Source organism: Cynocephalus volans, chromosome 10, assembly GCF_027409185.1.
Source record: "Cynocephalus volans isolate mCynVol1 chromosome 10, mCynVol1.pri, whole genome shotgun sequence".
Taxonomy (NCBI): Eukaryota; Metazoa; Chordata; class Mammalia; order Dermoptera; family Cynocephalidae; genus Cynocephalus; species Cynocephalus volans.
The window spans coordinates 56,747,739-56,758,981 of record NC_084469.1 but is presented as its reverse complement, the minus strand read 5'-3'; the positions used below and the strand labels follow the sequence as shown (position 1 = coordinate 56,758,981).

General features: G+C 57.6%; 1 protein-coding gene and 1 long non-coding RNA gene across 2 annotated transcripts in view; one reads left to right on the top strand and one right to left on the bottom strand.

Annotated features, from left to right (window-relative positions):
* Positions 1-1,501: 1,501 nt before the first annotated feature.
* Positions 1,502-11,243, bottom strand: part of PAK4 (p21 (RAC1) activated kinase 4) — a 46,010-nt gene continuing 36,268 nt past the window's right edge. The window contains exons 4-10 of the mRNA XM_063110123.1: positions 8,606-9,064; positions 7,958-8,404; positions 6,342-6,475; positions 5,911-6,037; positions 4,609-4,734; positions 3,011-3,145; positions 1,502-2,472 (exon numbers count right to left, since the gene is read on the bottom strand). Of these exons, the coding sequence (XP_062966193.1) occupies positions 2,317-2,472; positions 3,011-3,145; positions 4,609-4,734; positions 5,911-6,037; positions 6,342-6,475; positions 7,958-8,404; positions 8,606-9,064 (1,584 nt within the window). The 3' untranslated portion in view covers positions 1,502-2,316. The remainder of the gene's footprint in view (positions 2,473-3,010; positions 3,146-4,608; positions 4,735-5,910; positions 6,038-6,341; positions 6,476-7,957; positions 8,405-8,605; positions 9,065-11,243) is intronic.
* On the top strand, positions 5,739-10,127 carry LOC134389015 (uncharacterized). Its single transcript, XR_010024672.1, has 3 exons — positions 5,739-6,052; positions 7,861-8,095; positions 10,003-10,127. It is a non-coding gene; the product is annotated as an uncharacterized LOC134389015 (long non-coding RNA).

Below are 11,243 nucleotides of genomic sequence, written 5' to 3'. Positions count from 1 at the left end.
TTCTGCATGGGCAGCAGCAGCAGGAGCCAGCGCTGAGGGGGAAGGATGGGCCTCGAGGAGCAGCTCCCACCATGCCACCCAAAAACCATATCTTTAAACTGCAGAGATGGTGACTGAAGGCACCAGAACAGCAGAGTTGCTGTGGAGGCAGACGGATGTGGCTGGGCAAGTGATGTTCTGTCTCTGAGTCCCTTTCTTCAGCTAGAGAGTGGCACCGCCTAGAGCTGCTCTCGGTGCCCAGTGGGACCATTCGGTGCTCGGGTGTAAGCCGAGCGGCTCTGTAATGTTCTGTTCTTCACTGCCTTTATCTGGTTTTGGAATCACGGTCACACCAGCTTCCTAAAATTTTCTATTCTCTGGAACAACTTGTACAAGATAGGAATTATCGGCTCCTTCACAGTTTGGTAGATCTCATTTGTAAAAGTGTTTGCATCAGAAGCTTTTTTTATTGCCCAGGTTTTTAAAACTTTTATTTATTTTTGTTTTTGGTTGTATGTGTATGTATGGATCATTTTGGTCTTTTCTTGTTTTCTATTTCTTTTCCCCAAAAATGTACCCACTTCACCTAGGCCGCAAACACATTCCTAAACAGCAATAGCTCCCTGCACTGTCATGTTTAAATCTGATTATCCATCTAGATCATATATGCACTTGGCATAGGCCCTGTCACAGACACACACTCTGACTGAGGCCAGGACTGTGGAGGGGAGGTCGCATGACAGTGGAGGAGGTTTAAACTAACCCAAGATCTCTCCACCCTCACCACTAATTTCCCACCAACACATCCAGGCTGAGGTCCCTGGTGCCGATGATGCCTGGCCACCTCTGGAGACGGAGGTTCACTCTCCGCTCTCCTACCTGCCACCCAGGAGGACGCTGCTGCCTCTGCCTACCTCTCACAGTGCTGGGGAGGATGGGAAGGAAAGCCTGGCACAGCCTGAGATGCAGTCAGTGCTGAGAGCGCAGAAGCAGTGTTGTCGCCCCAGTCAACCGCATTCCTTCCCCATCACTGGCCTCGGCTTGGAGTGCAGCTCTGCTGATGGAGTATCTCTGAAGCGGGCAGCTCCAGTCAATCAGCCTCAGCCAGTCCACCTGCCCACTGACAAATCTGCCAAATGGCCAATTTACTAACATCAACTTGAGGATCAGTTCCTACCCACTGAACATGTTGAAGACAAAAAACCTTTAAAAGTTTCCAGGAAATCACAGATTTGGCAAATTGGTCTTCATGGCACATGGCCTCTGGCAAACTGGCTGCTTTCAGGGCTGGGGTTATCCACCCCCATCTGGGAAGCGGGTGGGCAGTTACTGGCTGCTTTGAAATGAACTCCCCACCCACCCACACACACCACCCACCCACCCACCCACACACAACGCTGGTCCTGCCTTGGCTGGAATCCTGGGTCAGCCAAGCCTCACTCTCTCCTCCCCAGACCCCCTCCCCCTAAGCCCCAGCCCAAGACAGCCTGCCAGTGGCCTTCACACACCACACACACACACACAAAACAAGAAATTGTTTAATTGTAAAACTAACTTGAGGGAGGGGAGCAGGGCTGTGCTGACAGGGCAGGAACCTGATCCTTCAGGCAGTGGTTCTGTCCCTGGTGCTACCCCACAGGACAGGGATCAACTGTCCCCGGGTGGGGGGACGGGCTAGTGTTATAAAATGACAATATAAATAGTCTTCTAAAAAAGGAGGCTGTCCAGGTGCAGTAGTCATTTGCTGCAGAGGCTGGGGTGGGTGGGAGGCCCCGACTCTTGTGTCCCCATCCAGCCACAGAAAGGGTGTGCAGGGCTACGGGAAAAGGCCACTCTTCAGACATTCATGATCGACCCCCACAATGGCTCAGGGGGGAGGGGGCTGTAGGTCAGGCAAGGTCTCAGAGACACTCACTTGCAGTCTGGAGGACAGAGGAGCAGGACCTTCGGGGCGCACACACGCACACACACACACACCTATCTCATAGTGTTCTCTCCACCCCCAGCGACCCCCGCCACGGATTTCCAGTGATGGGAGGGCCGCCTGTCCTTCCTGGAGACAGGAGAACACAGGGGAGGGTCTGTCCCGGGGAATAGAAAGGTCCTGGGAGCCTCACTCACTCCCACGAGTCCCTGTGTTTTTTTTAAAAAGTCACAAAATCAAAACCGGAGTTCAGTAGTAGGATCCCATGTACCCCTCCCCGCCCAGGCAAGGAGAGTGGTGCCACATGGAGTGTCTCCTGGGCTGGGAGGAGAGGGGAGGCTGGCCCATACTGGCCTCCGGCAGGGTAGGGATGACCCAAGGGGCTCTTTGGTTCAGGGACAGGGCGCTGGACCTCATCTGGTGCGGTTCTGGCGCATGAGGGGCACGATGCTGGCGGGCGGCCCCGCCTTGGCCAGGAATGGGTGCTTCAGCAGCTCAGCCGCCGTTGCCCGCTGGGCTGGGTCACGCACCAGCAGGCGGTCCAGGAAGCCCTTCAGGGATGGCGACACCTGTGGGGGAGGGTTATGGGGAGAGGGTCGATGGCGCTGGGTCTGAGTGCCAGCTCCACTGCTTACTTGCTGCAGGGCCACAATTTCCTCCTCTGTCAAATGGGCTGATGGACCTACTCTCAGGGAGGGGCACAGAGGTCATGGGTGTCTGGAGCCTGACCCCAGGGGTAGCAACAAACTCAAAGGCCCCAGGGCTCATTTACTCCCCATTTTCGTGGTTAGGCAAGGAGCTGGCAGCAGCTGGGCCCTAGAGACACCTTTCCCACCAGGGAATTCCTCCACCAGGAAGGCCCAGTTCCTGTCCCTGCACTGTGCGTTCAGCCAACCAGCCTAGGCACACCTTTGTGGGATGGCGAGGGCACAGGGAACCCCGGGGGCTTGGCCGTCTCTGCTGCTTAGTCCCCTATGGGCCTGTTTGCACAGATGCAAGGCCCAGGGCAGCAGGGGCCCGGCACACTGTAAGTGCTATCCATGCCCCAGTCCCATCCACACCCAGCTCTGCCCAGGTGCATTGTCTCCCTGCCAGTGAGAGGCCCACCTTGTGCAGGTTCTTCAGTCGGGGTGGCAGGTTGTCCCGAATCATCTTCATGGCTTTGAGGGGTGGCTCATTGAAGTAGGGGGGCTCTCCATCCACCATCTCAATCACCATTACCCCCAGTGACCAGATGTCCACCTGGGGTGGGGGAAGGGACGGTACAACTTAGTGAAAGGTGGCCAGTCCTCAGGGAAGCCCCAAGAGGGGATGGCCCCCAGTTCTGCCTTTGCCTCTTTGCTCCTGGCATCCCTGAGCCCAGAACACCCTCGTGGATGCCCAACCAGACAGCCCCCACGTACTCATCCTCCAGGGAGTCCTCTGAATGGTGCCCCCCCAGCATCCCTCCCCTTTTGGCTAATCACACCCAGGTTTCCTTCCCATCCTCCCTTAGTCCCTGCTGTGTCCAGCGGTGGGGTCCATGACTCAGGCTGCTGCATTGGCACAGCCAGGGCACAATGACTGGTTAAGGAATTGGCCAAGCTGAGCCAACCAGAACCAACCCAGAGACCTTAGCCCAAATCCAGGAAAACTGCGAAGCTCATAAGTGGGGAGATGTGTCCCAGAGTTGCCACAGGGAGTCTCTGCTCCCACAAGAGGACAGCCTGCCTCAGTGAAGATGGCACTGAGAAAATCAGGGCTGGGGAGGGTAAGAGCATATGGACAGTTGTGCCTGAAGCCTGTCCACCCCAAAGTTCACAGTTCTGGGGACCAACAGCTTTCATGTTTGTTAAATCCATCTGAGCTGGGCTTTGTCATCCAAAGGCAGTCCTAACGGAGGTGCCCCTCAGATTCTCACACCAGCCTCTGCTCCCAGTGCCACCCTGCTCCAGCCTGAGGTCCCTCATGATGTGCTTCCCAGGGCGCCTTTCTCATGGCCAGGTACTGGGTCAAGTCTTGCTGACTGACTACTAGAGGAATCCTCAGGGCCACAGGCCACAGCTCAAAGGGCAAGGCAGGTGACGTCAGTGAGTGAAGCAGGTCAGGGTAGGCAACTAGGATGGGTAGGGACAGCGGCTAAACAAAGGCACCTGTTCTTTCTAAAGGGGAGCAGCCCCTTAGCACCACCAATTGTTGCCATGTGGGAATCTGGACACCATGCATTTAGATCTCCTGACTTTCCAACAAAGGATGGAAATTCTGACTTTGATGTGTGAACTCTTATTTTAAAGTGTTTGCAAGAGCGTCTTCAGACCACACCAGCCAGAAGCCTGCCAATGCACCAGGCTGTCAAGCAGGGCCCCTGGCCACTTCTGCTCAGCATTTTGTTCCCACTACCAAGCACTGGGCCTGGCTTAGAATTAGTATTTAATCAATAATGAAGGAATGGGGCTGGCTGGTTAGTTTACTTGGGAGATCACGGTGCTAGTAATGGCAAAGGTCATGGGTTCGGATTTCCTTACCGGCCAGCTGCTAAAATACAAAACCAAAATAATGAAGGAATGAATGAATACATGCATACCTACCTCCTCTTCCATGAAATCATCCCTGGCAACCCATTCCCCAGACTGAGCCCCACTTCACCCCCAGTACTCAGGTGTTTCTGGACTGTTACAACATAAACGCATGCTGACAGTGGACAAGCGGGCCACCCCTGGGCTCACCTCTGGCCCATAGGGAAGACGAGAAATGAGCTCCGGGGCCATCCAGTAGGGCGTGCCAACCAGTGACTTCCTCCGTGGCACCTCCTTGCTCACCTGGGCACAGAACCCAAAGTCTGACAGCTTCACCTGGGACAGGGCAGGCAGGGTCAGTGGTGCTAGAACAGGGGGAGGGCAGCAGAGGCATCCACCTACTTAATTCCTTGGCCTCGGACACAGTCACGCTTGGCTCCATTAGGCAGCCTGGAGGTTAAAGCTGGACTCCAGAGCCAGAGCTTGCCACTTCCTGGTGGGGGCACCCTCAGGCACGTCACCTCCCCCAGGATCACACAATCTACCCTCCTGACAGGCTCTGGGGGGAGCTACCAGGTTCCCTGGGGCTCTGGGGGAAGTGGTCTGAGTCCTGCAGATACAAAGACTGGGTGGGAGCTGAGACCAGTCTGGCTCTGACAAGACAGTGCCCTGGGTCCGGCTTCTCTGGAAGAAGCAAGACTTCAGGTCACAGGTTTGAGAGCAACACTGGAGACATTAGATGCCCCTCTACCTGGGAAACGTGAGATGTTCCGCAACAACCAAGTCCCCAGGACCCAGGATTTACACTTTTGGAACGGTGGGCCCCTTTCAGACCCTTGAGGATATCCATGGATCTTCTCGCCCCCAGAAAACATATCCACATGGCATACATACCATTTTGGGTAACTCACAGATGTTCGCCCAGAACACATCTGGAGACCTTACATTTTCACACTCTCAGTGAAAAACAGCTCTCTCTACCTCTGCCTCTATTGATTGATGGGGCTTAACTTTCCTTGGGGGCGGGGATGGGATTACCAACTTCTGTAAGAATTTAGTGAAAGCCAAAGGCCCTCTCCCACAGAAAATCATGTCCCCCTTGGATGACAAGTGCAAATTCTGGGCACTGTAAGGCTCACCCATGGCCCCAGATTCAGAACCTTAGTCTAAACTATGGGTGACAGGACTAGGGGCCAAGCCTACCCCCGGGTGCTCAGCTGGAAGTCAGTTTTCAGTGCAGGCAGAAGCATGTGGCTGAGGGCTGTGGCTGTCTGCCACATCCATTCCTCTGGCCTAGGGCTATACAGTTGCCAGCGTTCAGTGCTGAAGGCAGAGCCCTGCCAGCCTGGGCCTCCCACCGACCTGGACCTCTGGCTGACTGTTCCATGAGGAACAGATAAACTTCCTGCTCCTCAAGCCACTGCACTGGGGGTCAGAGCCCACCCTAACAGAAGAGGAAACTGGGGGGAACTTGGCAGGAATCCCAGGCACCCCGGCCACCCGCCTCCTCACCCTGCCATCATGGGTCAGCAGGATTGAGTCACTCTTGATGTCCCGGTGGATGACACCCTGGGCGTGGAGCACAGACAAGGCCTGCAGCACGGCCAGGCACACGGCAGCAATCTGCTCCTCGTTCATCCTGTATGGGGTGGTGGTAAGCAGCTGGGCACACAGGGCCCCCCACCCCAGGGGTGTGAGGGGGCGCAGCCCTTCCTCGGGATGGGGGTGTGGACAGACCTCCCTTGGGGAGAAGGAATCTAAGAAGACATGACCCAATCCTGGGGGCCTAAGGAGGACACAGCACTGCTGGCTTTGAGGACACGGCCCTACCCCAAGTGGTCTGAAGGGGACTTAGTCCTAGCACAGGAGAGGTCTGAGGGGAGCCAGCTCCATCCTAGGGAGCCTGGGGAGTCAGCAGCCTGGGTGCAGCTTCCTGGCAGTACCTGGTGTGGGTGACGATGTCGGTGAGGGCACCTCCCTCGAGGAACTCCATCACCACCCAGAGCTCATCTCCCACCAGGTAGCTGTTGTACATCTCCACCACGTTCTCATGCTGGTAGTCCCGCATGATCACCACCTAGGCCCAGGAGGCTGAGTCAGCAGAGGGAGCCAGGAAGGAGGGAGGACCACCAAGCCCCTGCCTTCAGAGCCGGCTACAACCACCCACCCCCCTACCTCCCTCTCCAGCCCAGGCTGGTTCAACCTCTCACTTTTGTTCATCAGGGTCCCCCTGAACTGCCCACCCCTACTGCCAAAGCCACTTGACCTCGAAACCAGCTTGAGGCCTGATGCCCCCATCCCACCCCATGCACACACCAATCTCTGACTAGTCTTGGGCTAGTCTCTGAGCAGCCCTGATGACCAGGCTGGTGTTGGGGGAGGGAGGTGGAAAGAGTGTGTCCAAGCATAGGGGAGATAAAAAGGACATGCAGGTATTAGGCAAGGTTAAAATAAAAGGTGTGTGTGTGTTGGAGGAAGGATGAAGAATTCCAGGTGCAAAAGGACCAGCAAGGGAAAGGTGTGAAGCAGGGCTGGGTGGGGTGGTGGGGAAACAGGGGACCATATTAAGCAGAAGTTCATGGTACAGGGGAGCACTATAATACGAGGTGGGGGAGGCAGGGCTGAAGAAGAGAGGAACTATTGAGAGACAGGGAGGCAGGAGTGGGCACCTGGATAACCTCCAGGCCTGACATCCTCCAGGGACTCCTGCATCAGAGTGGGGTGGGGCAGCGTGGGCTTCTCATACAGATTCCTCTTGGGGAAGGAGCCAGGAATCTGCCTTTGTAATTGTAATGAGTTCCCCAGCAAAGAGGCCACCAAGAGCCAAGGCTGGAAGCTGGATAAACCCAAGTGCCTAGAAGGGGGCCAGGTCAACAAAGGCTTCAAATGCCTAGCAAAGGGGCCAGGACTTTATCCTGAGGGCATGGGGCGGTGGAGGACTGCAAGGGTCTGTAAAGTGTGAGAGTGGCCACGGCAGGCCTGCATGTCAGAAAGATCCCTTCGGCTGCTGTGTGGGGCACGCTGAAGGGATGCTCAAGAGGGGAGGCGGGGGAGTGGACGGGGAGGAGGCTGCATGGGGTGGGGGAGGAATAGACAGCCTGACTGGCTGGGGGAGGAAACAGAAGGAGGGTCCAGGTCTGGAGACAGGGTTGGGGAGGCCTCCCTGAGGCAGGGAGCCCTCCCTGAGGCAGGGAGCCAGAGGAGTAGGTCTGGGGGAGATACCGTGGAGGTTGGCAGGGACTCGGGTGGAGGGACCCAAAGGACACAGAGGCAGGGGTTCAGCGAGCTGAGGGACCCTGGGTCTGGGGACAGAGATGTGGGAGTGAGTATTGTTAGGACACAGAGGCAGGAACCTTATACTGGGGACAAAGGAGACACCCTAATGAAGGCATGAAGAGGAGAGGAGTGAGGAAAGGAGTCGGGCCTTAAAGAGCCTCTCCCACTCCCACTCCCACCTCTCAGGGCCTGGCCCAGACGGTAGAAGAACACAGAGAAGAAAGATGAAGACAGGGACAAGGAAGAACAGGAGGGCCACAGGCTGGGTGCTGCTCCTGCCCACCTCGTTGAAGAGCAGCTCGCGCCTCTGCTGCTTGCGCAGGTCCATCTTCTTGACAGCCACCAGCTTGCCTGAACTGCGCACAGTGGCAATGCACACGATGCCCGTGGAGCCCTCTCCGATCTTGATGAAGTTGTCTAGGTAGGAGCGAGGGTCACCTGGGTCCACCACCAGCTGTAGGGCAGCCCGGAACTGCTCGTGGGATACTCGCTGTGGTTCCCGCTGTGGCGAGCGGGGACCAGGGGGCCCAGGGACGGCAGGGATGGTGGGGGCAGCAGGTGCAGTGAGGGTGCGGGCGGGAGGGGCCAGCTGGGGCTCAGAGGCATGGGGACCCAGCACTCCAGGGCTGGGGGGGCCACGGGTTCGGGCAGGAGGCCGGGAGGACGAGGACTGGGGGACAGCCAGGCCCCCAGCAGATGGCCCATTAGGGACCATGTCACGATGTTCCCCCTGCAACAGAAGAAAGAGGCAGCTGTCAGTGGAGGGGCCAGGGGGCCAGCTCTGCTCCCTGAGCAGGAGAGAGGCCACAGACACATGAGTGGTCAGGATGAGAGATGCACAGTGGGGGGTGGGGGGCATGGCTGAAGCCGAAGGGTAGGGAACAGGAGGCATGGGAAGGGAACAGGGGCTACTGGGGCAGGGGTGGGTTACCTGGGCACCCCGGGATGGGTGGTCCGTATCTGCACGCGGGTACGTGTTAAAGGGCCGGCCAGCTGCCAGTTTCGCCCCACTGGCCAGACCGGCAGGCTGGGGGGTGCCGACATCAGGCCCAGAGTGGGGGCGTTTGTCCCGGGAGGACTCCTGGGGCCCCCCTGAGCCCTCCCTGGAAGACTTGGGCCTCTTCTCCGGCCCTGCCCGCCGCCTCTCACCACTGCCACCACCCGCCTCGCTGCGACCGGCCACCCGGCCTCGGCCGCCCGCCTTCTCAGGGCCCTTTCTGGCCGCGGCAGCCTGCTCCTCCAGCATCCCGTTCTCCTGGCGGGCACGGGCAGGTGGTGGCGGGCTGTCTCTCCGCAGGGAGTTGGAGCGTGTCACCGACATGTTCTCAAACTCGTCCAGCAGCAGCGTGAGCGCCCCATCCCTGGCACCCCTGCTGCCCCTCACGATGGTCTTGGGTCCAGGGCAATGGAGTGGGGGCCGGGCAAGGAGGAGGGGGACACAGGACATGCACAACACAACACACACACATAGAGAGACAAGACAGAGACGAATGAAGAAATGCCATGGGGTGATGAGGGGGTGGGCAGGTGGGGACAGGACCAGGGAGGCCTGCAGGCCCTCCTACCACCGAGAACTCAACTGCAGGTGGCTGAAGAAGAGATCGCCCCCTGGCAGGCTGTCACCCCCCACCAACCGCAGGGCTGGGTAGTGCTCTTGAGACACACCCTCCTTTTTTTTCCTCCTACTCCCAGGACTGGGGGGAAGAGTCATGCCCTGTGGGGTGAAGGGGTGGGAGGGCAGAAGCCAACCCACCCCATAATGAGCCCTAGAGAGTTGCAATTACAGGATGCTGGGGCCAGGGCAGAGCTTGGCACTTCCTCTCCTGCAGGCCTCTAGGGCTGATAACCCCAAAAGCACGATCTTGGCTCCCCTGGGGATCGAGGGTGGAGTACAGGGATAGTCCAAGAGGCCTGGGCCCAAAGGAGAGGGCAAGAAGGCCCCAGAGCAGCGTGGCAAATGCAAATGCACACGGGCACCAGGCAGAGGGTCAAGTGCCCTCTGAATCCACCCAGTCCTCATCATCAGGGCCACCACCCTGTCTCCCCTGGAATGCTGAGCTGTGGCCTCCTGGGCTTCCCCGTCGCACTCTGTTCCAGGTACACGGGCCTCTTCACTGCTCCCTAAACAGGCACACTCCTACCGCAGGGCCTTGCACTGGCTATTCTCTCTGCCTGGAACATCCTCCCCCAAGTGTCCCCATGGCTCCCTCCCACCCCTCCTTCAGGTCAAAACTCAGCTTCTAAGAGAGACTTTTGCTGACCACCCATGGTCTAAAATGCCAGCCCCTGACACTCTCCATCCCCCTTCCTGCTTTCTTTTTTTTCTAGAGCACTTAACGCCCGCTGACACAAAGCATGTGTGTATCTGTCCATTGCCTGTCTCTGCCCAGTGGAATGTTCCTGAGGGCAGTGATTTTTTTTCTTCTTGTCTATTTCCAGTCCTGCTACTTCTCAGCACCTAGATCAGAGTCTGGCACAAAAAAGGTGCTCAGTAAACATTTGCTGAACCAGTTGAGTGAGTGAGTGAGGTGGGCTGGACAGAGGCTACAGCGAGCCGAGAACATGGGGACCTGCCCCACTGTTGTCAATCACTGGGGGGCCAGGGCTGCCAGAAGTCCTAAAGCCTGAGGACAGCCTCTAATGTGAAGAAAACAATGACCTCACAAAATCCACCTATAGGCCACAGAGTCCCTGTGTGGCCTGCCACTGCTCCTGCCTCCCCTGGGCAGGGGCTGCCAGCTTGGAAGCCTGGCCTTGCCCAAGGGCTCTGGGAAAACAAGGCAGACTCACAGTTGGTGTTAGAACAAGGGGTCCAGAAGACCCTGGGGACTGGGGAGATTCCTGGCCAAGGGCAGGAAACACAAGTGCCAAGCAGGGGTTAGATTTTGGGAGGCACCCTATTGTGGATAAAACCTACGTGCAAGTGGTCATGGGGCCAGGCAGGGCATGGGGCTGGGGTGGGCCAGGTGGGGCCCACGGGCCTGGAAGAGCCAGTGCCCGACTAATGGAGGCAGTTGCCACTCAGCTGTAGCTGTGTGTCACAAGAAGCCAGATGTATAGATTGGGATGTGAGTCTCTTACTTTTTAAGTGGTGGCAAAGAAGTCAAAGTATTCAAAAGCACCCTGCATGGGCCACACAGACCCCTCCGTGGGCTGCCGGATTAAGAGCCCGCACTGTCTATGACCAGCTTGCTGACCTCAGCCTCCTCCCTGCCTGGCCTGGGCTGGGCACTGGGACAGGATGAGTCAGCCCAGGTTGGCGCAGGGCACTAAGCCTGCTGATCGACAGGCACACCCATCTCCACCACTCGGAACAAATCTGGCAGGGTTCTTCCTGGCCTGCAGCCCTTCCGGGTCCCCACTGTCCTGGGGATAAAGTCCATGCTCTGAAGCTGCCTTCACCAGGCCCAGTGTGGGCTTACACCCACCATCGAGACAGCCTCAGGTCATGCATGGGCACAGGGACCCCAACTTTTAGAATTTCATATGGAGGCAGGACGGGGGTTAAGAGCATGGGCCTTGGAATCAGACCTCGGTTCAAATCCCAACCCCGCCATTTTATTCACAAT